Raw genomic sequence first — 24,953 nt, 5'->3', positions numbered from 1 at the left:
AAATGGTAAGACCTCGAACATTTCAAGTAGGAGATCTGGTATTAAAGACATCAAAGCACATTCAACAAGATATGTCCGCTCACAAGTTCTCTCCGAAATGGGAGGGACCATATGTAATCATCAAGGCATTATCCAGTGGGTACTACATGATCTTAGCTGTGGATGGAGGAGTGGAAGGGAATATAATCAATGGCAAATGGCTCAAAGCCTATTACGCCTGATTCATGAAAGCAATTACCTTTTCATCATTTCAAGCATTTTCAAAAATGTAATTTTCATTTCTCCAAAGAGCGTGCAAATGCTCATTTGTTCATTAACCATTTCATAGATGAGAAAAATTCCTTCATATCATGATCAATTATTCCACCTAACCAGAAGCTTAAACCTATTCAAAAACAACAATCATAAATGCTCGCTCAGAGAAAACCATCCAACAATGGGTAATCTCTGTAAGCAACCCTGTCAAGCTTCTTCTGAAAACTTTTGGTTTTAGTCCCCAATTCCCGCACCGCCTTCTCAACCCGGGCCGACTCCAAAGCGAGCATCTTCTCCTCCTCCAGTTTAGCAGTGGTCAGAGAAATCGCATCAGCAGCCTCCGCCGCCGTATGAATCTTGATTATCTCGAGCCGATGACGAAGCCATCCTACATTGAACCGCAATGTCTCGCAGTTCGAAATCATCTCATTCCACCTGTGCAATTCCTGATTCTTGACATCTCGCAGGCGCATCTGGTCCATCTCCTCAATGATCGGTAACAACCCTGCAACTGTAGTTATGAGGGTTGGTAGAAAACCCTTCCACACCTCGGTAGTAGCAATATGTCCATATCTTTTCCAGATCTTGGTGTAAAGAGGCGTGTGACACTTGGGGATGACGAATCCACCAACCACCTTATTGTCCGGGATATTATTGATCATAGGAGCTTCAAACGGTAGTCCAGATGTTGGATATTCACGAGCGTGAACCCTGTGTTTAATCTCTATGGATTCTGCAGAGTCTTCACCAACTCGGCTGCTGCTGTTTTCAACCTCAACCACGGTCACAGACTTTCCACTCCTTCTCTTTCTGGCATCAACGACGACACGAACATCCGCCTGCAACGGAGAAGTATTTAATTTTACCGAAATTGAGCATAGTGGAACTGCAAGGGTTATAAGGGTGCTTACAGATGATCCAGCCTCAGCATAAGCCGACCTGTACCGGGCAGGAGCTCTAACAGTCCGCTTGGGCCTCGAGTTATGAGATGAAAAATTCTTCTGGTTATCCTGCAACAAATCATTTTCTGATGATCAGATAATCTCGATCAGACATAGACGAAAAAAGTATACAACTTACTGAGATGGACGCTTCTATTTCACGTTTCGACTTAGGATCATCTCGAGAAGAAATACTACTGCTCAACATAGCGATAACAAGGTATGATCGGAATTTCTCTGCACGATGATAGTGACTCAGGAATGGAGGAAATATTCACGTAGATGACATTCTCAAAGTCTCGAAGATATATATTAGACACGGTGGATGTTTATCTTCTACGAACAGTCAGTTCAGTTACGGGCTTCACGGAAACCCTAAGCTTCAAACGAGATCAATACTGAAGACGCAGATGAAATACACGTCCCGTGTCTCTTAACCGTATTTTGGTACCTCTCACAAGACGGAAATCATCAAAGGAGAGTACGATGGATTCAGGCGCATGGACATTGGTCTGTTTCATTCGATCATAAGGAATCAACATTAATAAAATATTTATTGTTCAAAAGAAAGCCCTAGCTCTAAAGCAAAGTCATCCAAATCATCAAAGAAATGTCTACTACGAAGGATAAAGAACATTCAAATGTTTACAGAAAATAGAAGTAAAACTACTCGTCAGACTCATCCGAATTGTCAGATTCGTCATCACTATCCTTCTCGTCATCCGAGTCATCATATTTGTCATCGCTATCTTCCTCTTCGTCGGAATCAGCGTCAGGGATGAAGTCTGGACGAGCCTCAGGATCATCATCTGAGTCCGAGTCTTCTTCTGCTTCAGCTTCGGCTTCAATTTGCTTCATGGTCCTCCGAAACTCTCTCTCGTATCGGTTAGGCTTGATCTTTCGCTCTGTAAATACCCACGCAGTCTCCTCTTCAGAAACATCAGCATCAGAGTCAGAGGGTACCCCATCAAGGAATTGACGTCTCTCCTCAGCCGCTTGTACTCGGCGCCGGATTCGATCCCTTCTGCGCTGACGATTCTCGGCTTCATCATCTTCAGCATTCCTCTTCATAAGTTTAGTATAAGTGACCCTGCGATCATTCAAGGGTACACTAGACTTTGCTCCCTCATCATGAGTTGTCTTAGCTTTCGATTTGGCTACAGAAGCTTTGGAATCCTCATCAGAGGAGCTGGAGAAGGAAGAGGAGTAATAATAATCGTAATTGTCGACGCTGGAAGTTGACATTTCCTGAAACCAAGAGCATAAAATTATCAACATGCAAGTGAATCCATCTGCAAAAATGGTAATTCTTAACTCTTACCTCTTTACGATTCCACTAACGACAGTGATAGTAGTAATCCAAGACTTAAACACCTCAAAACTCGTTCGTTTCTTCGAAACCTGCAAAAGACGAACGAAACTTAGATTTTCATAAAATCATGAACATTTCTACTGCGTGAACATTCACCATGGAATTATGAAAAACTAAAACAATGTCTCATCATAAATAATTTTTTACTTTGAACATTATCCAAAAATCAGTTTTGAAAATATATGTTTACAAAACATGAAATAATAACTCACGTTTTATTTTTAGTGGGTAACAACTCACGCAAAAAAAAAACTACACTCTTTTCTGTGAAAGCATGTCACGGTTTTGTATGCAAATATATTTTTCATGGGCAGACCATGATTTTATATATATATAAAAAAAAACTCTTTTCCTTCTTATCGTCGTTCGTCTTTAAAACGAAGGTTTATTTCGATTTTGTGAAAGCTCACACCTTATAAGATAAAGTTTTGATTTACATGAAAGCTCGTAAACTAAATTTTATCACTGGACACAAGTACACGCACAAAAAAGAAAAACTTTTCTCCTTCGTACTATCGTCATTCTTTAAAACGAGGGTTTATTTCGGTTTTATGAAAATTCACTCTTATGATAAAACCTTGGTTCACATGAAAGCTCATAAACTAAGTTTTATCATTGGATCTAGGTGTGCATATGTTAAAAAAAAATCCCTCCTAAATCAGGGATTATTATTAGTTTTCAAAACTAACGATCAAATGAACATACGTTTTCAAAAACGAGGGTTTTCAACGAAACTCACACTCATATATACACATGTATATAATTTTATTGTGATCAAGGAATGAACAACTCATGAAAATTATAAACATCAGAAAAAAAAAGGGGGAGGGGCTTACCGGTCGGCGGCCGGACGGATGATCGGCGGTGACTGCTAGCGGCAAAGTTCCGGCATTTTTTTTACTTTCTTCCTCTGCTCGAACGTGAAGGAGATGGAGAGATCAAGGTCCTGGTCATGAGGTGAAATAAAAAAAAAGGTTTAACTCCTTTTATATCAAATTTTATTTCCAAAACCTAATTTCACGAGGATTTCCTTATTGGGCCCAGCCCGTGAATCCTAAACGACCAAGGTCCCGTCGTCCAAACCAGCGGTTCAACACCAATTTATGCTCATCGAATGATGCTATATCATGCCACTGGGATCTTCATTCAAGTCATGGTATGCTCGCACTATCAAAATCCGGTAACTTCTTGACTTACGACTAAGTTCAATTACTTATATTGTTTATGACTGGAAAATCACCATTCAATGTTGACTGAGGAACACGGCTTTCCTCACTAAGCATGGGACTTAATGTAGATGGTGGATTTTCGACAAAGGCTAAAATCGTAAACCCATAATTATACGAACTCCTGATCCAACAATCAGATGTGAGTATTGAGACACGGGTCTCTTATCGAATCCTATGACTGAGAATACTTTCTCTCGGAGTACATGCAAATATGTAGTCTCTCGGCTGGACAACGACATATCTCATGAATACTGAACACTTCAGTAATTATTTCTATATAGAATCACGAGATTGACGGCTCCTAGATAGCTTGCTCTGCTAGTATAGAGCGATAACGTCTTCAGGATACAAACAACAAGTTTTCCCTGACTATATAAAGGATATGAAGCTCCAGCAAGCTCATGTCAGAATAATTAATGCTCATAGACAGCTTGCTATGCTAGTATAGAGCCATAAGTTAATTATTCCTAAATTCTTGGATTCATCCACTGAATTTCCGAAAATATTCATATATTTTTGCAGTATTTCGTTACTTCAATCTATGGTTCTTCCCAGCAGAATTCCATGGGTTAGTAATAAATATTCAACGCACGGAGATCTGAGCTACCTCTGAGTAAGCCCCGGCTCAAAGGGTGCAAGTGTACTCAATGATGATACACTAACAATCACCGTACGAACGAGTATTTCAAAATACGACGAAACGATGAACCTATGCAAAATAGAAAAGAAAATAATAAATAATTAAAATATTGACCAAGACGCCAGGGGATTGGGCTCATCGACCGGCCGTCTGTGCCGTGGCCAATCCCATGCCAGTTTTATATTTTATCATATTTTTTGTTATTTTCCTTGATCTTATGAAAATCCTTTCATTTGAACAAATATCCCTCGTTTTGAAGAAACTCCTCAGTTTCATGGTGCATCCTTCGCACGAAGGAAATAATACAAAATTGGGAAAAATATCGTGGGGCCGTGATTGTTGGCCAACCGGCCATGCCTTGATCCCGGCCGGCCCCATACCTCGTGGTTCCTCATTATTTTATTATTATTTTCCTAATCTCATGAAAACTCCTTCATCTCATGGTATTTTCACAAATCCATGAAAAATAATATAAAATTAGGGAAACTCGTGGAACCGGGCCTCAGCCGGCCGGCCATGCCCTAGACGGTCCCACACACCCCTTTATTTTATTATTATTATCTTAAAGGTTTCCTTCATCCCATGAAACTCCTTGATTTCATGGTATTTCTCTCAAATTAGGAAAATTCCTTCAAATCATGGAAAAATACACAGAAAATACATAAAAATTAGGGAAACTCGTGGGAACGGTCGCAAGCCGGCCGGCCATGCCCTTGCCGGTCCCACACTCCCTTATTTTTATTATTTTAATATTAGTTGCTTCCTTGATCCCATGGAAACTCCTTCACTTCAAGGAAATTCCTTAATTTCAACAAATTCCTTTATTTCATGATATTTTCATAAATTCATGAAAAATAATATAAAATTAGGAAAAGCACCACCGGACTGTAGTCATTGACCGGACGGACATGCCTTGGCCTCAGCGGTCCCACGCTTCATCATTCGTTCATTTTATAATTATTTTCCTTCATCTCATGAAGTTTCCCCAGTTTCAGCAAAACCCTAATTTTGTCATATTTTCCGCCAGAAAATATCAAAATTCTCAGGACTGAGATACAGACACCATGGAGACGTGAGCATGTTACCTTGACCGACCAAGGTTGGCTCTTTGGCTTTCAAGGAGCCGGTCCCACGTATTTTCACGATTTGACCTAATTTGCGCAATTGCACGTATTAGGTCTAAAACTCTTCCAAATAATTTTGGAATTTCATGGAGTGATCGTCATTCGATCCCACGACCATCCAGGGATGGTTTCATGACCCCTTGGTCGGTCCCTCACCTCTTTATAATTAATTAGGTTTTATCACCTAAGGCTTAGACGAGCATTTTTCGAATAAATGATTAAACCAGCATTTAATCATTCTTTCATCAACAAATCACCAAATCTTCAAGAGACCTTGGTATTTGCTCACAAGAGCATATGGGAACTACATGGTCAATCCATGATCCCATGTAACCGAACCCTCCTTCGTCCCATGGTTGATTTTGAAATAAATCATCAATTGGTCATCAATTGATCAAATTAGGGTTTCTGAGTCTAAGGATCATAATTCCAGATTCGAGCACTAATAACTTTACGACGATCTCATGATCAGTATTCTTATTAATTATGCTCGGTTCAACTACCAGTATTCTAATTAATGTTTTATTTTGGTCATGTTACCAATAATTCATCAGAAGAGCAACACTTGCTCAGATGAGAAATATTTGCTCAAACCAAGGAATATTGATTCAACCTTCAATATTCAACAATTCATCGAATGAGCAATACTTGCTCACCTCAACTATCAACGTGAGAATTATACCTCTGTCTCAACAGACACGTTCAATTCATGAGCTTCAGAACATTTTGCAAAATCATGTTCAACTGAGCAAATACATGGACTCATCGTCCCATAAAGTCATGAAGTCAACAACTGACTAATTAACCACGAGACGTCAATCGTATCACACGGGGGATATCAACTAGGGTTTTGGTTTGGCGGTCTACGACACGTGTGTTCATACACACGATGGGAATATGAGCAAGTCGTGCAATCAGTTGAAGGAGTTAACAAAGTAGTGGATGGAAAATCGACCAAGTCTCCGCACGATGAGCAACTGGTTTCAAACAGTATTTCCATTTCCCCACTGTTTGATTCCATCAACTGTCACACTTCATGGGATCATGGTGTCTACAATTCCAGCAATATAAATAAGTCTCTGAAATCATGATTGGATATACAAGAATCTCACGTCTCATAGACAACACGAGATCAATACCTCATCAATTGAGCAATTACTCTCAACTGAGCAACTTCAATCATTCAGAACTTATCTTATTCAGAATATATAACACACCCACAATCTTTGATTACCATTGATTCCACACATTTCCCAGCTTCCCTCCTACAGATCAAACCATCTTCTCTTGTGACCGAATTTACTCTGGAACGGCCATTGTATTGGTTTAGGCCGGAGTACTACATATTTATCTCTCGAATTCAAAGCACTCCCTTCTTGCAGTGCATCGGTGTGAGGTTGAACATTTCGCTCGGTTCAAGGAGTCTCCTCCGTACCGTGGTCTCCTCAATTCCGTAAAAACCAGCAAATCGTTTTGCCCCATCCACAAGAAGATTTACTAGATGTTAAGACCTTTGAAGAATTCTTTATCGTCCCCGAACTCCTTGTCGTCAACAACCATTGGAACATAAGGTTCATTAAGGTAGGAGTTTATACCAATAAACCTTCTTGGCTGATGTTGTCGAACCAAGGCCTTCTGAATCTCATGAGTCTTATACACAAAAGCATTTATTTGTTGAATCTCCTTTCGCATTTCCTTCAACTCTTCAAGAACACCGGAAAACTTCTGAGAGTTTGAAGGAATGACTCTTGGCTTCCTCACATTCCTTCTTTTTCTTTTCAAGGTAGGAGATAACGGAGATTTTTCTTTTTCCTTCATGATTGATGGCTTAACAATCATATTAACATCTTTTCCATCGGAAAACATCATGCTTGGAGTATCCATAACGAATGGGTTTGTGAGAGGAAATCACAAATTGAACTCAATAAGTAGTCTTGAGATAAAAGAGGTTTTGAGGAAGGAAAAAGGAATGTAGGGTTTCGAAACCCTTAAACAGGTTCGTACACGTCCAACTCACAACTCTATAAAGAGTCGAATTGTCGATAATAACCCTCCTTTGTTGATAGACAGGAAGAACAAAAACTAAGAAAAGAAGAAAGAAAACTTTTCCTAAAGCCTGAGAGGTACAAAATCATTGTCTCTTTTGATCAGGCACATGAGACAAGATTTCCAAATCAACACAATCAAGTTGTGTTGAAGTGAACAACAATTTGTTCACCATTTTCCTCTTGAGAGGAATCCTCAGACTTCTTTCTATCAAAACGACTTGACCATACTTTCTTCTCTAATGGTCTTGGTTTATCCTTGGAAACTAACTTCTTAAACGAAGATAAGATCCTACATACCTCAGCGGTCTTCTGAGCAAGTTTAAGCTTCCTTGCTAAATGATTTGCTCTTCGTTGAACTTTGTTGACGTGCCTCAATTGGTGTTTGTACTTGTAACACCTTGAAAGTTCATGACCCTTTAGAGAAAAATACGAACACGTCAAACTAAGATATAAATCAGGCTTCTGAGATGTGTATGCAGCTAGACACATGGTGGAACCTGAAACATTACAAACAGAGTTTCCAAGAAATGGGTCAATTTTTTCTTCCAGATTAGTTGGATTATCTTCTGAAAGAATATTGAGATTGATGTATGTATTGCTACATTTATCAAAATCAATATTTTCACCAAGAAGTGCAAACTTGATTTCTCGTCTTCATTAGAATCATAGCTGTCAGACATTTCATCAAGAGTTGCAGCAAGACCTTTGTTCCCAGTGTATTTTCTATGATTTGGACACTCGTTTGCAAAATGACCAAATCCTTTACACTTAAAGCACTAAGGCATATCCTCATCATCAATCTCATATGTTTCCCTGTTTTTAGGAGGAATACGATTATGATGTTTAACTGATGCTTCAGGCTTATCTCTAGAGAACCGTTTACTTCTCTTCAATAGAAGATCTCTAAACTGTCTTGTGATCATCGAGACTGACTTGTCAAGATCTTTATCTGATGAATCTATCTCAGAATGATCATTTTCAGAGATATACACTTTTTTACTCTTATCAAGTAATTTAGTGTCCTTTTGTGCTTTGAACGCAACATCCTTAGTTTTGGATGAATGTTCGTGATCAAAGATATTAAGCTTCCCAACCAGCGTATTTCTGGAAAGATTATCAAGGTTATTTCCCTCAACGATGACATGCTTCTTGGAATCGTATCTAGATGGCAGCGATCTGAGAATTTTCATCACAACGTCCTTTTCAGGAATAGTCTTACCCAATGCAAAAGATGCATTAACAATTTCAGACACTTTGTGATTAAACTCATAAAATGTTTCTTCATCTGCCATACGAAGGTTTTCCCAATCGGAATTAAGGTTTTGAAGCCTAGCTTCCTTTTCACTGGAGTTACCTTCGAATACGGTTTCCAAGATATCCCAAGCTTCTTGCGACTTAGTGCAATTAGTCACATGGTGCTGAATATTTGGGGTAATGGCATGTATGATCGCATTTAAACCGTCGGAGTTTTGCTTTGCAGCAAGTATCTCAGCAGGGCTGTATTCGCCAATAGGTTTGGGAACGTTTACATCTCTAGCTGCCACAACGGGAGGATCATAACCATTAACAACATATACCCATGATTGAAAATCACGCGCTTGAAGAAAAGCTCGCATAGCAATTTTCCACCATAAGTAATTTGAGCCATCGAAGACTGGTGGTACGTTAACTGAGATAACACCTCTGTCCATAGAGTCAGATCGCTACAAACACAGACTTGTAAGGTCTTGAACGTGTTTGCCTGCTCTGATACCAATTGAAAAATCGGGGGTCTAACAACCACACCCAATATTTCGCTTAGCAATATGTATGGACAAACTCCAATATACTTTTATGATAATCAACTAGACATTTAGACTTAATCAATGAAAATTATATCAAAGAGTTTTATATCTCAATCTCTCGATTTGATCTTTACTCAAGCAAATAGAAATCTGCGAGTCTTTCAAAGAGAGATAACTTGGATGGTACCAAAGACCAATATCCAAGTGTCAATCAATTTAAATCAACAACCAAAAAGGTCGGATATTCTAATTGATTGAACAACGCACAACCTGTGATATTTCAATTATATAAACAAATATAATGCGGAATAGAAATAACACAAACACTAGAATTTTGTTAACAAGGAAACCGCAAATGCAGAAAACCCCTGGGACCTAGTCCAGATTGAACACACACTGTATTAAGACGCTACAGACACTAGCCTACTCCAAACTAACTTCGGTCAGGACTGTAGTTGAACCCAAATCAATCTCACACTGATCCAAGGTACAGTTATGCTCCTACGCCTCTGATCCCAGCATGATACTGCACACTTGATTCCCTTAGATGATCTCACCCACAACTAAGAGTTGCTACGACCCAAAGTCGAAGACTTTAATAGACAAATCTGTATCACACAGAAAAGTCTACGATAATAGATAAATCCGTCTCCCACGAATATACCTACGAGTTTTATCCCGTCTTTTGATAAATCAAGGTGAACATGAACCAATCAATAATACCAAACTTATATTCCCGAAGAACAACTTAGTATTATCAATCACCTCACAATAAGCTTAATCGACGCATTAAAAAAAGATATTGCGGAATCACAAACGATGATACGAAGTTTGTTTGTGATTACTTTTATATCTTGCCTATCGGAGATATAAAATCTCAAGCCAATTATTTCAATTGTACTCGTACGATAGAAGATGCAAGATCATATCACACAACTACGATAAAAGTAGTATCGGTCTGGCTTCACAATCCCAATGAAGTCTTTAAGTCGTTAACCTGGTTTAGAAGAAGAAACCAAAGGTTAAAGGAGAATCGACTCTAGCTTAGCACAACTAGTATCACACAGAATGTGTAGGGGATTAGGTTTCCCAGTTGCTAGAGTTCTCCCTTATATACACTTTCAAATCAGGGTTTGCAATCAATGTTAGCTTAGTAACAAAGCATTCAATATTCACCGTTAAATGAAAACCTGATTAGTTTCAAGATAATATTTCTCAACCGTTAGATCGAAAACTTAGCTTGTCACACACAAATGAAATGTCCAATTTTGGGTTTATGAACCGTACCCAAACATTAACATTTGTTGGTTCAACAAGTTAACCAAATGGTTATCCATATGATTACTCTCATATCAACCTTATTCTTCTTCACCATAACTAGTTCAAATGACTCAAATGAACTAGTTATAGAGTTGTTCAATTGCAAGGAAATCTTATGTAACTACACAAGACACAATTGAAGCAAAATCAGTTTGATTCACTCGAATCGGTTCATGAAATTTATAGCCACGGTTTGCAAAAGCATTCCTTAGTTTATTTAAACATTAGTTCAAGAACGACCGACTTTAGATATAACCTGCTCAAGTTCGCGGACTGGGTTCGCGGACTTAAGCTCATGGAAGGAGTACACAAACTCCAGCAGAAAATATCGAGCCGAGAAGTTCCGCAAGTTCGCGGACTTGGCTCACGCCACTTCCATTTCTCTTGATCAACAAAGTTCGCAAACTTTGGTTCAAGGAATAAGGATTTATACATGTATGTGTTTCCACAACAATGCTTATATCCTACCAATGGTTATGTAATCTAAACTCTCATTTCAATCATTGAAACATTCTCAGAGAACGTTATACAATAGTTATTCACAGACCATTTTTCGTCAGAGCAATTTTCAAAGTGATTGAAACATAACATGACTTTCATCACTTGGTATAGATGAATTCGGCTAAAGTGAAAGCTTACCAACACACATTTAGAGAAATAGATAGGCGAGATAAACTCGGCTCGAAATAGAAAATGTGTATAGTGAAAGTCTATATATCAAACAACTTTTGTCTCAAGAGTAGGAGATAGAGTAAATAGACTTTTGAGTGACAGATAAGTTCAAGTCTCCACATACCTTTTAGTCGATGAAGATCCACCAGTTCCTTGAGTAGTCCTTTGTCTTGTATGATGATTGCCATGGAGTCTTGAGCTCAACTACACTTTCTATCCTAATCCAAGACCTTTAACTATGTAGGCTAGTAATCAAGACTTACTTTTTATATCTTACCTATCGGAGATAAATCTCGAGCAAATCTTAGAGAAGATAGTACTCAATACGATAGAAAAAGTAAGATCTGAACATACAACTACAGAGAAAATAGTTGGATCTGGCTTCACGAATCCCAAATGAAGTCTTCAAGTCGTTAACCTATAATTGTTTTGGAAAAACCTAGGTTAAAGGAGAATCGACTCTAGTCGCAACTAAGACACAATAAAGTGTCGGCATTAGGTTTTCCAGTTGCTAGAGTTCTACCTTATATAGTCTTTCAAATCAGGGTTTGCATTCAATCAAAGCTAAGATAGCTTAGTAACAAAGCATTCAATATGCACCGTTAGACGAAAACCTGATTTAAGATTCAAGCTAAGTATGCTTAAAACCAAAGCAATATCTCTCCACCATTAGATATGGGTAACCGTACCTAAACGTGTATATTGAGTTGGCTCAATAACAGTTAACCGAAGTTAGCCATATGAACATCTTTGTCTTAACCACATTCATCTAACACTTTTAGATCAACTATGATGATCAATCAATCATGAAAGATATTAAAATGAATCTAATTGTGTTTTACATGGAGTTGTTCAATTGTTCACTATTTCACAGAAATACATATGAACCAATTGAAACAAAATCATGAACATTAAGCCACGGTTTGCAAAGATTGCATTCCTTAATTCATAAACGTATTTGTTCATGAGTATGAAAAACATACTTAACCTATTTTAGAACTTAAACCACTAAGTTTGCAAACAGGTACGCAAACTATAGCTTTCGGACTTTGGTCTTGTCCAGCTGTTTGCAAATGGGTATGCAAACAGCAGTCCCGGACCTAACTCAGGTAGAACTGTTCACATACTAGTATGCAAACAAGATTTCCCGGACTTTAAAATTTAAAACCATTCGTATACTAGGTATGCAAACAAGGTTTCCAGACTTGAATCATACCAAAACAGTTTACATACTAGGTACGCATACTGGTATCCAGACAAAGATTTTTGTTCTGAACGCCCATTTCAATCATTGAAACATCCTTAGAAGACAACAATAGCTGTCTCACACAAACTATTATCTTATAAGTAATTTTCAAGTGATCTAATGATCAATACGAAACATTCCGAGTCGACATCAAATGATTGTCTCACACAAATCATGTAAGATGTTTCAAGGCAATTTCCACATGATCATCTTTTGACTTATTATTTAGTTTCCAACAAATAAATTGTTTCCAACTAAACTCGTTAAGAATATGATGAACATAGCTAAAGAAAAAGCTTCCAACACATATTCCGAGAAATAGATAATCGAGATAAACTCGGCTCGAAATATCAAATGTGTATAATATAAAAGTTTATATAGCTATACGACTTAGTCTCATTAGGAGATAGAATAGAATAGACTTCTGAGTGATAGATAAGTTTTAGTCTCCATATACCTTTTGTTGATGAAGTTCCTTGAAGATCCCCTTAGTAGATATTCGTCTTCAATCGATGACCACCGTGAAATCTAAAGCTCAAGTACACATTCTATGCTAATCCAAGACATATGTATAAGTAGACTAGAAATGAATACTATAGTTTTGATCAACTAAATTTGACAAACAAGCTTGAGATAGCAACGATTGCGAGTTCGACCGAGCAGTGCTCTAACAGGTTATTTCGGTAATCAAAGTTTAGATTGAACTAACCAGACAAAGGAGTTTATTAGTTTAAATGGAAAAGCCTTTGTCAACAAAAAACGTATCTTTATAGCAAAGATTGAGTGGTTACCAAACACATTCTTCTTGTGTTGTTTGGAATACGGTCCAAAGAACTTGCTATTCACGTGCGTGACTCTAGAAGTCGAAGGCACAAGGATGCTGAGGAAACTAAGTACGCAAGGGTAGTCTACTTGGTATCAACTATACGAAGTTGGTATTAGATTTTGTATAGCGGCTTAATTCTGAGAGTATTCAAAACTGAACTAGGCCCCGGGGGTTTTTCTGCATTTGCGGTTTCCTCGTTAACAAAATCTTGCTGTTTCCGCATTATAATTGTTATTATAATTAAGTAAATTACACATGAAAATGCGGGGGGTCTAACAACCTCACCCAATATTTCGATTAGCAATCTGTATGGACTAACTCTAATTCACTTTTAAGAGAATCAACTAGATAGTCAGACTCAATCTTACTTTGACGAAATGTCCTCTAAGAATGTTTCAATGGTTGAAATGAGAGTTTAAATTAAATAACCAATGATGGATATAAGCATTGTGTGGCAACACATATATGTATAAGTCCCTTTTATTGAACCGAAGTTTGCGAACTTTGTTGATCAAGAGAACCGGAACAAGAGCCGCGAACTCAGTCTGCGAACCCAATCCGCGAACTTGCGGAAGTTCTCGACCCGAGAAAATCTGCTGGAGTTTGAGAACTCCTTCCGGGAACTTAAATTCCGCGAATTAAGTCTGCGAACTTAAGCTGGTTATATCTAAAGACGATTGTTTGTGAACTTATTTATATTAACTAAGGAATGTTAAATACAAACCGTGGCTATATAATTCATGAACCGATTCGAGTGAATCAAATCGTTTTTGTTTCGATTGTGTCTTGTGTAGTTATATAATATTTCCTTGCAATTGAACAACTCTCTAACTAGTTCATTTGAGTCATTTGAACTAGTTATGGTGAAGAAGAACATCGTTGATATGAAAGTGCTCATATGGCTAACCATTGGTTAACTATTGTTGAACCAACAAATGTTCATGTTTGGGTACGGTTACATAAGCCCAAAATAGTACATTTCATTTGTGTATAACAAGCTAAGTTTTCGATCTAACGGTTGAAAGATATTAGGTTGAATCTAATCAGGTTTTCATCTAACAGTGAATATTGAATGCTTTGTTACCAAGCTAACATTGATTCCAAACCCTGATTTGAAAGACTATATCAGGGAGAAATCTTGCAACTGGGAAACCTAATCCCCACACCTCTTGTGTGATACTAGTTGTATTAGCTAGAGTCGATTGTCCTTTAATATGGACTAGGTCCAACTAATATTTCTCAACCGTTAGATCAAAAACGTAGCTTGTCACACACAAATGAAATGTCCAATTTTGGGTTTATGAACCGTACCCAAACATTATCATTTGTTGGTTCAACAAGTTAACCAAATGGTTAGCCATATGATTACTCTCATATCAACCTTATTCTTCTTCACCATAACTAGTTCAAATGACTCAAATGAACTAGTTAGAGAGTTGTTCAATTGCAAGGAAATCTTATGTAACTTCACAAGACACAATTGAAGCAAAATCGGTTTGATTCACTTGAATCGATTCATGAACTTTATAGCCACGGTTTGCAAAGCATTCCTTAGTTTATTTAAACATCAGTTCAAGAACGACCGACTTTAGATATAACCTGCTCAAGTTCACGGACTGGGTTCGCGGACTTAAGCTCATGGAAGGAGTACACAAACTCCAGCAGAAAATCTCGGGACGAGAAGTTCCGCAAGTTCGCGGACTGAGTTCGCGGACTTGGCTAACGCCACTTCCATTTCTCTTAATCAACAAAGTTCGCAAACTTTGGTTCAAGGAATAAGGACTTATACATATATGTGTTTCCACAACAATGCTTATATCCTACCAATGGTTCTGTAATCTAAACTCTCATTTCAATCATTGAAACATTCTCAGAGAACGATATATAACCGTAATTCACAGATCATTTTTCGTCAGAGCAATTTTCAAAGTGGTTGAAACATAACATGACTTTCGTCACTTGGTAAAGATGAATTCGGCTAAAGCGAAAGCTTATTAACACACATTTTGAGAAATAGATAGGCGAGATAAACTCGGCTCGAAATAGCAAATGTGTATAATGAAAGTCTATATATCAAAACGACTTTTGTCTCAATACTAGGAGATAGAGTAAATAGACTTTTGAGTGACAGATAAGTTCAAGTCTCCACATACCTTTTAGTCGATGAAGATCCACCAGTTCCTTGAGTAGTCCTTCGTCTTGTATGATGATTGCCATGGAGTCTTGAGCTCAACTACACTTTCTATCCTAATCCAAGACCTTTAGCTATGTAGGCTAGTAATCAATACTTATAGTTTTGATCACTAACATTGACAAACATGCTTGAGATAGCAACGCATGCGAGTTCGACCGAGCAATGCTCTAACAATTATTGTGATTTCACATAGCTATGTCCAACATTTTCATCTTCATGTTTTTAGATTTATTGGTTTAAATTCTAAAATTGTTTGGAAGATGATTTTTGCAGTATTAATCTTTATGGTTTTATATATTGCAATTTTTTATGGGATATGTGTTTTTGCGTCCGTGAACTGTGATTGTCCCATACCTTGTCGAAAGTTAAGTCCTTTATATGTCGATATGCATGTGTCGATAAAAGAAGGAATGAACTTTTGACAAATACAAAAGTTAAGCCTATTATGTCAATTATTGATGGAAGATAGGTTAAAATCTTTTGTTTACAAGGATTATGTCTATTGTATGTCATTGTGCAAATGGTGATGGAAAATAGAATGAATCCTTGCTTATTCCACGGTATAAGGTCGATCTCCGATCCACAATTTGTGTGCATATACTGTGTTATTCCATAAGGTGTCTTATGTTAAGCACTATCGACTGAGTTATTTTTAGCTTAGTTGTTGCTCCGTGAGGATCTTTATGTCGAGCATGTTCAACTAAATTAATCATCCTCGTTTGGTTATTTAGTTGTTGCTCCGTAAGTTCTCTTATGTCTAGCATGACCAATTAAATTGATTACTTCTTGTGATTAATCTAATTGAGTATTTTTGAGTCTCCATAAGTTCACTTATGTTGAGCATTTCCGATTGAATTAATCATGGGTTCTCTTGTGGTTAATTTAATTGAGTATTTTGGATTCAAATTCATACTTGTATGTAATTTGTTATGTCCAAGGAAATCCTTATTTTCTTTTGAAATTAAGGTCGCTCTTGTTGTTCCTTTGGGAATGACATATTATGGGGGAGAGTTCTTAATTGAACTTGTGCTTAATTGCCAAATCTTTGTAGGGAGTGCGGATGTGGAATATTATAGGGGTTATCTTGTATCTTTATAAAACTCCTTGATGAATGCATTTAGCTTCGGCTATATGATTGCATCTAAATAATATGATATGTGCTTTCTTTTGGTCATGAAATGTCTCTTTCAGAAATTTCATTAGGATCCCGTTTTCGTACCTTTGCCAATTTTATTGACAAAAAGGGGGAGAATTAATATGTAGTTCACACTACAAATACATATGGTTTTCAGATCATTATGTAAGGGGGAGTGGTTTCCATGTAGATGGAGTATTGACTAAGGGGGAGTGATACATATCACCATAGTATTGTTGTCGAAGTTGTGATGCAATTGAACTTTGATACTATATAATGATACTATGACACTGTATAACAATGATTGAGAACTCTTGTTTTTCTCGTTGTTATAGATACGGATTTTCAACAACGATGATGTTGAACTTACAACCTTTGGGATCATTGGAATACTTGGAAGTGACGAAGATTTCGAGTAATGTTGAAGATTAGGCATGTGGAATAGGAGCTACAAAAGTTAATTCATTTATTTTTGTATTCCATATGTATTGATAGTTTTGTCACTAAAATTGACAAATGGGGAGATTGTTAGAGTATTGCTCGGTCGAACTCGCATGTGTTGCTATCTCAAGCATGTTTGTCAATGTTAGTGATCAAAACTATAAGTCTTAATCTCTAGTCTACTATAGCTAAGTCTCGGACTAGGATAGAAAGTGTAGTTGAGCTCAAGAACTCCATGGCGATCATCATACAAGACGAAGGACTACTCAAGGAACTGGTGGATCTTCATCGACTAAAAGGTATGTGGAGACTTGAACTTATCTATCACTCAAAAGTCTATCTACTCCATCTCCTATTTTGAGACAATAGTCGTTTTGCTATATAGACTTTGATTATACACATTTACTATTTCGAGCCGAGTTTATCTCACCTATCTATTTCTCGAAATATGTGTTGGTAAGCTTTTGATTTGGCCAAGTTCATCTTTACCTAGTAACGAAAGTCATGACACGTTTCAATCACCTTGAAAATTGCTTACTTTGACGAAATGTCCTTTAAGAATGTTTCAATGGTTGAAATGAGAGTTTAGATTAAATAAACAATGATGGATATAAGCAACACATATATGTATAAGTCCCTTTTCCTTGAACCGAAGTTTGCGAACTTTGTTGATCAAGAGAACCGGAACAAGAGCGGTGAACTCAGTCCGCGAACTCAATCCGCAAACCCAGTCCGCAAACTGGCGCAAGTTCTCGACTTAAGAAAATCTGCTGGAGTTTGAGAACTCCTTCTGGGAACTTAAGTCCACGAACTAAGTCTGCGAACTTAAGCTGGTTATATCTAAAGACGATTGTTTGTGAACTTATTTATATTAACTAAGGAATGCTAAATGTAAATCGTGGCTATATAGTTCATGAACCGATTCGAGTGAATCAAATCGTTTTTGCTTCGATTTTGTCTTGTGTAGTTACATAAGATTTCCTTGCAATTTAACAACTCTCTAACTAGTTCATTTGAGTCATTTGAACTAGTTGTGGTGAAGAAGAACATGGTTGATATGAAAGTGCTCATATGGCTAACCATTGGTTAACTATTGTTGAACCAACAAATGTTCATGTTTGGGTACGGTTACATAAACCCAAAATAGTACATTTCATTTGTGTATAACAAGCTAAGTTTTCGATCTAATGGTTGAAAGATATTAGCTTGAATCTAATCAAGTTTTCATCTAACGGTGAATATTGAATACTTTGTTACCAAGCTAACATTGATTGCAAACCCTGATTTGAAAGACTATATAAGGGAGAACTCTAGCAACTGGGAAAACTAATCCCCACACCTCATGTGTGATACAAGTTGTATTGGCTAGAGTTGATTCTCCTTTAACCTTAGGTTTCTTCTTGAAAACCAGGTTAACGACTTAAAGACTTCATTGGGATTGTGAAGCCAGACCGATACTACTTTCTCGTAGTTGTGTGATCTGATCTTGCTGTTCTATCGTTTTCAGTACAATCGTAACGATTGGCTTGAGATTTATATTTCGATAGGCAACATAGAAAAGTAATCACAAACATCTTTGTCTTATCGTTTGTGATTCCACGATATCTTCTTTCGCCGCGTCGATTAAGATTATTGTGAGGTGATTGATAATACTAGGCTGTTCTTCGGGAATATAAGTCCGGTTTATCAATTGGTTCATGTTCACCTTGATTTATCAAAATACGGAACAAAACTCGTAGGTATTTCTGTGGGAGACAGATTTATCTATTCTGTAAATTGTTTTGTGTGATACAGATTTGTTTATTAAAGTCTTAGACTTTGGGTCATAGCAACTCTTAGTTGTGGGTGAGATCAGCTAAGGGATTCAAGTGCGTAGTATCCTGCTGGGATCATAGACGTAAGGAGCGCAACTGTACCTTGAATCAGTGTGAGATTGATTGGGGTTCAACTACAGTCCAGACCGAAGTTAGTTTGTAGTAGGCTAGTGTCTGTAGCGACTTAAGTGTGGTGTTCAATCTGGATTAGGTCCTGGGGTTTTTCTGCATTTGCAGTTTCCTCGTTAACAAAATTTCTGGTGTCTGTGTTATTTCTATTCCGCATTATATTTTGTTATATAATTGAAATATCACAGGTTGTGCGTTGTATCGATCAATTGTGAAATCCAACCTTGGTCGTTGATTGAAAATTGATTGATCCTTGGATATTGGTCTTTGGTACCATCCAAGTTTATTATCCTTGTATTTGATAAAGACTCGCAAATTCTTATTTGCTTGAGTAAAGATCAAATCAAGTGAGAGAGAAATTAACTCCTCAATATACTTTTCTCTAGATTGAGTCTGACTGTCTAGTTGATTCTCTAGAAAGTATATTGGAGTTTGTCCATACAGATTGCTAAGCGAAATATTGGGTGTGGTTGTTGTACCCCCTTATTTTTCAAATATAGCCACTGTTTGCAAAGATTGCGTTCCTTATAATTTATTGTTTTAAGTTCATGAACTACCGATTTGAGAAATAACCAGCTTGGGTACGCGTAAGGGTATCCGTACCTTAGCTACCGGAATTGAGTTGGTTTTTGGTTTCCAAAATCAACAAAAATTTTCAGGTAGAAAACTTTCGCCAGTACGCTTACGGGTACGTGTACCTAAGGTGACTGGTTTATGAGTTCATAAACTCCAAACTCAGCAGAATTTTCCGGGAGGAAAACTTCCGCCAGTACGCGTACGGGTACGCGTACCCAACCTGTCTCCTTCAACAATACCGTATGCACACATATGCTCACACTTGGTTTCCGGTACATGGATTTATACACTAATGTGCGAACACACGATATATGCTTATATCCATAGATGGTAATCTCAACTCTACATTTCAATCATTGAAACATTCTTCTATGATGTTATAATAGTCTTTATTCACAACTATCGTCATCAAAACCATTTTCAAGACTGAAACGCCATCATGACTTTCATCACGGGTAAAGATGAAAAATGGTTAAAGCGAAAGCTTACCAACACATATTTCGAGAAAAAGATAGGCGAGTAAACTCGGCTCGAAATAACAAATGTATATGTATGAAAACTATCATACTTATACGACTTTTGTCTCAAGAGTAGGAGATAGAGTAGATAGACTTTTGAGTGATAGATAAGTTCAAGTATCCACATACCTTTTAGTCGGATGAAGTTACACTGCTTCCTTGAGTAGTTCTTCGTCTTCGTAAGATGATCTCCATGGAGTCTGGAGCTCAACTATACTTAACTATCTTAGTCCGAGACTTAGATATAAGTAGACTAGAAATCAAGACACATAGTTTTGACAACTAAATTTGAAAAACAAGATTGAGATAGCAACACTTGCGAGTTCGACCGAGCAATGCTCTAGCAATCTCCCCCTTTGTCAATTTTAGTGAAAACTATCAATACATATGGAATACAAAATAGATAAAACTTTGTAGCTTCTCGTCCACATGCTTGATCTCCTTGGTGCTTCAACATTACTCGAAAACTTCATCTTTTCCAAGTACTCCCATATTTCCATAGATGTTCAGTTTAGCATCATAGTTGTTGAAGATCCGCAGCCATAACAATGAGAAAACAAAAGCTCTCGATGAATTGTTTTTGGAGCTTTTCATGCCACGATACATTTCTAGTACGGTTCTACCCATTTCGTTATCACCAACCTCTTCTCCGGCTTCTTCTCCCTTTGGAGGAGGGATGAAACTTAGATGCTTCCAAAATGGATCAATGTCACTTAAAGGAATTACACCATGCTCGATCATTGTTATACAATGTCACAGTAGTATTACACAGTATCAAAGTTCAATTGTATCACAACTTTGACAACAATACTATGGTGATATGTATCACTCCCCCTTAGTCAATACTTTCATCTCAACATGAAAACCACTCCCCCTTACATAATGATCCGGAAACCATATGTATTTGTAGTGTGAACTACATATTAATTCTCCCCCTTTTTGTCAATAAAATTGGCAAAGGTACAAAAACGGGATCCTAATGAAATTTTCATGGAGACGCTTCAAGACTAAAGAAAAGTACATATCAACTTTATTTAGATGCAATCATAAAGCCTAAGCTAAATGTATTCATCACGGAGTTTATAAAGATATAAGATAACTCCTCAAATATTCTACAACCACACTCCCCATAAAGATATGGAAATTAAGCGCAAGTTTAAAAGAACTCTCCCCCATTTGATGTCATTCCCGAAGAATAACAAGAGCGACCTTACTTTTACGAGAAAAGAAAAATTTCTTTGGACACCAAAAACCATAAAATGATTTTGTATCCAAAGTTCTCAATTAAACTAATCACAAGAGAACCCATGATTAATTTAATCGGAATACACAACCAAATTAACCACAAACGAGTCTATGATTAGTCTAGTTGGAAATGCTCACATAAGAAGACTTATGGAGCCGCACATTATATACATAAAATATGGATCAGGGAAGATCAATACTGCAGAATAGACAAGGATTCATTCTATTTTCCATCACTATTTGCACAATGACATACAATAGACATAATCCTTGTAAACAAAAGACTTTAACCTATCTTCCATCAATAAATGACATAATAGGCTTAACTTTTGTTTGTCAAAAGTTCATCGATCTTGTATCAGTACATGCATATCGACATATGAAAGAGATAACTTTTGACATCGTATGGGACAATAATAGTTCACGGACGCAAACACACATATCCCATAACATATTGCAATATATAAAACCATAAAGATTAATACTGTAAAAATCATCTTCCAAATCAACTTTAGAATTTAAATAAATAAATCTAAAAACATTGCAAGATGAAAAACGTTGGACATAGCTATGTGTACTCACAATAATGGCTATTACAAACCCTAGTTATCCTTCTTAAACAAAACAAGAATAAAAATTCTCTTAAGAAGTTTCCTAGACAAATAAAACTCTATCCAAGACGTGTTATAAGATTTCGAACATAACCAAGTTCCTCATTAGCTTCCTTCATCTTGATCCTCACGAACTCGAGATTCCTTTTAGCGATCATGAATTGTTCTTTTAGAACCTTAAAATTTTGAAGAAGATTTCCAACCAGTTGTTGTGACAATTGAACTGGTTGCTTGTCTACATGATCAATTGCATGATAGAAATTTATAAGAACAGGGTTCTCACAAAACTCAACAATGTTATTTTTTTCATTCTCAACTTCCTTCTTATACCCTTCCATAGTTTGCACCTTTGTCTTCTTAGGAGACTACTTCGTTTACCTAACTAGTATATACCAAGAAAATATATATATATGAGATACATATAGGAAAACCCTAGGGTTACCCGAAACTGTCGCTAATGGGCCAGGTACGCAAACGCCCACAGTTATGAACCAGGTTCAAAAACCGTCTAGGCACATGAGCCTTATAAAAGGCTTTGTCGGGGAACTTTAAATCAAAAGAAGGAGCACTGAAAAGTTCAGTGTTTCAACAAAGCATGGTTTTCTCAAGAGTTCTTATGGATCAACTATGCTTCATTATGAAAAGGAGTCTAGAGTAGAATTATACTTAGAAGGAATCAATTTAAAGAACCAAACGAAAAATACAACAACCATTTTTTTCAAGACGAGATGCATCTTGACCTCTATGTGCATCCTCATAAGATTGGAACAAGAATGCACAGTAAAAGCTGGTCAAGTTGTAGACAGAGCATGTAGCTCATCATCATTTCCCTTCTCTGAATCACAAAGAGGATTAACAGGATTAATTTCAAAGGAATTATTACAAGGAGAACAAGACATACCTGAAGATGCTTTCTTCCTTAATTTTTTTTGATTTTTCGCTTGAGATTGTTTACACTGGTTCTTAAATCTGAAGCATGATTGTTGATGTGAATGTGATCGAAATTCGATACTTTGGACACATTGTGATCCTTGCGAATAGATGATATTCCTTCCTTAATTGAACTATCCTTCTTCCTTTGACGTTTTTTTCTCTTTACTGGAACATCAAACATCTTAGTTGTCCATATGACATTCTTTCCTCCATGATTGTAGAAGGGGTTAGTATCATATGTATTACTAGGAGAGACTATGTTCTCAGTATGGAGAGAAACAGGCTTGATTACTTCCTTAGATATCCATATGAGAATATTATGAAGTTTTTCATTCCTTATCCGAAAACGACATTTCCGTTCAACGTGACCCTTGTTTCCACAATAATAGCAGTTGAAGGTAGTGTTTTTAACGGCTTTCCTACGCCCTGTCTTCGAAGAATGAAAATCTTTCTTTACAGGTACATTAACTGTAATAGGTGATTTTTTATATAGCAAGTTGTTATTAGCACAGGCAAAATTGATCTTCCCAGTATTTGGAGCGTCTATTCCTTTATAGCCCAGACCACGTGTATCACGATGTTTTTTACATGCTCCTAACATGGAAGATAATTTTGTAGCGCTAGTGTTGAATCTCTTCAGATTCTCTTCTAGTGATTTTACCTTGCTGTCAGTTGTAGATAAATCATCCTTCAATTGTTTTTTTTTTGGCAAGAAAAAAGCATTCTCCGTCGTTATAATATTTCTGTTGAGAGTCATACATTGCCTCAGATTCAGCAAGTCTTTCTTTCAACATACATAAACTTTTCTGAAGTTTTTCACATTCAGCAATATTTAAATGGACTTCTTCATCTCTATCTTTAAGGATTGATTGTAAGAGATTACAGCCACTATCATATCCTTTAAAGAATTTTTTTAGTTTCCTGTTTTCACGACAGAGAGGAAACATATATTCTGCCAGGTAGGCAGTTGATCTTTTTTTTCTATGATATCGCCAAAGAGTATAATATATTATGAGACTTCTTCATCAATACTTGGTCCCTCGTATGAGTCGCTTTCATCTGAAAGCTCAACCAGTTGTACATCTAGGCGATTTTCCCAGTTGACAATGGTTCCTGACAGAGGGGAAGATATGAGAAAATTGTTCGGAGTCTCAGAAATTTGAACAGTATCTAAAGGATTCTGATCTGGTTTTGCGAAGTCAGATATATCACTGTTGTTCATAGAGTCAGATTGCTACAAACACAGACTTTTGAGGTCTTAAAAGTGTTTGCCTGCTCTGATACCAATTGAAAATGCGGGGGGTCTAACAACCTCACCCAATATTTCGATTAGCAATCTGTATGGACTAACTCTAATATACTTTTAAGATAATCAACTAGACTGTCAAACTCAATCTTAATAAAAAGTATATCAAGGAGTTAAGATCTCTATCTCTCGATTTGATCTTGTTTATGGGTGAAAACTATTTCTGCTGGTTTTGGTAATTTGGGGTATGTGGATGAGAAATGAATCTAAACCCTAAACAAATGCACTGGACGGGAGTGCTTGTGATTCGAGAAATCAATCTGTACAACTCCGCCTAAACCAAGAAATGGTCGTTCCAGACTTGCTTCGGTCACAAAGTGAAGGAAATGGGGTTGATCTTAGGGAGGGAAGCGAAGAAGGTGTTGAGATTGTAAAGGTGTTGGCTGTGTATGACTTGTATCATAAAGCTGGACTGGCTTGCAGAATGTAAGATATCAGTTCTGGTGTTTGGATACGATTGTATCAATACTTGGTTTCTGTTGTCTTGTTCTGTTTGAAAAATAGGGAGGAGAACCTATTTATACAAGTCATTAAGCCTAACCCTCGGCTCTCGTGGGAAGTGGAGGAAGTGGAGTGATGGAGTAGTGGAGTTGC

General features: G+C 37.1%; 1 protein-coding gene across 1 annotated transcript; it reads right to left on the bottom strand.

Moving 5' to 3' along the window:
* Positions 1-1,862: 1,862 nt before the first annotated feature.
* On the bottom strand, positions 1,863-22,458 carry LOC113359770 (fibrinogen-binding protein-like). Its single transcript, XM_026603350.1, has 3 exons — positions 22,210-22,458; positions 2,526-2,597; positions 1,863-2,444 (listed from the first exon to the last, which is right to left on the bottom strand). The coding sequence occupies exons 1-3, from the start codon at positions 22,456-22,458 to the stop codon at positions 1,863-1,865; spliced, it is 903 nt and encodes a 300-aa protein (XP_026459135.1).
* Positions 22,459-24,953: the final 2,495 nt, after the last annotated feature.

Source organism: Papaver somniferum, chromosome 3, assembly GCF_003573695.1.
Source record: "Papaver somniferum cultivar HN1 chromosome 3, ASM357369v1, whole genome shotgun sequence".
NCBI classification, from domain to species: domain Eukaryota; kingdom Viridiplantae; phylum Streptophyta; class Magnoliopsida; order Ranunculales; family Papaveraceae; genus Papaver; species Papaver somniferum.
This window is presented reverse-complemented; position numbering and strand designations above follow the sequence as displayed.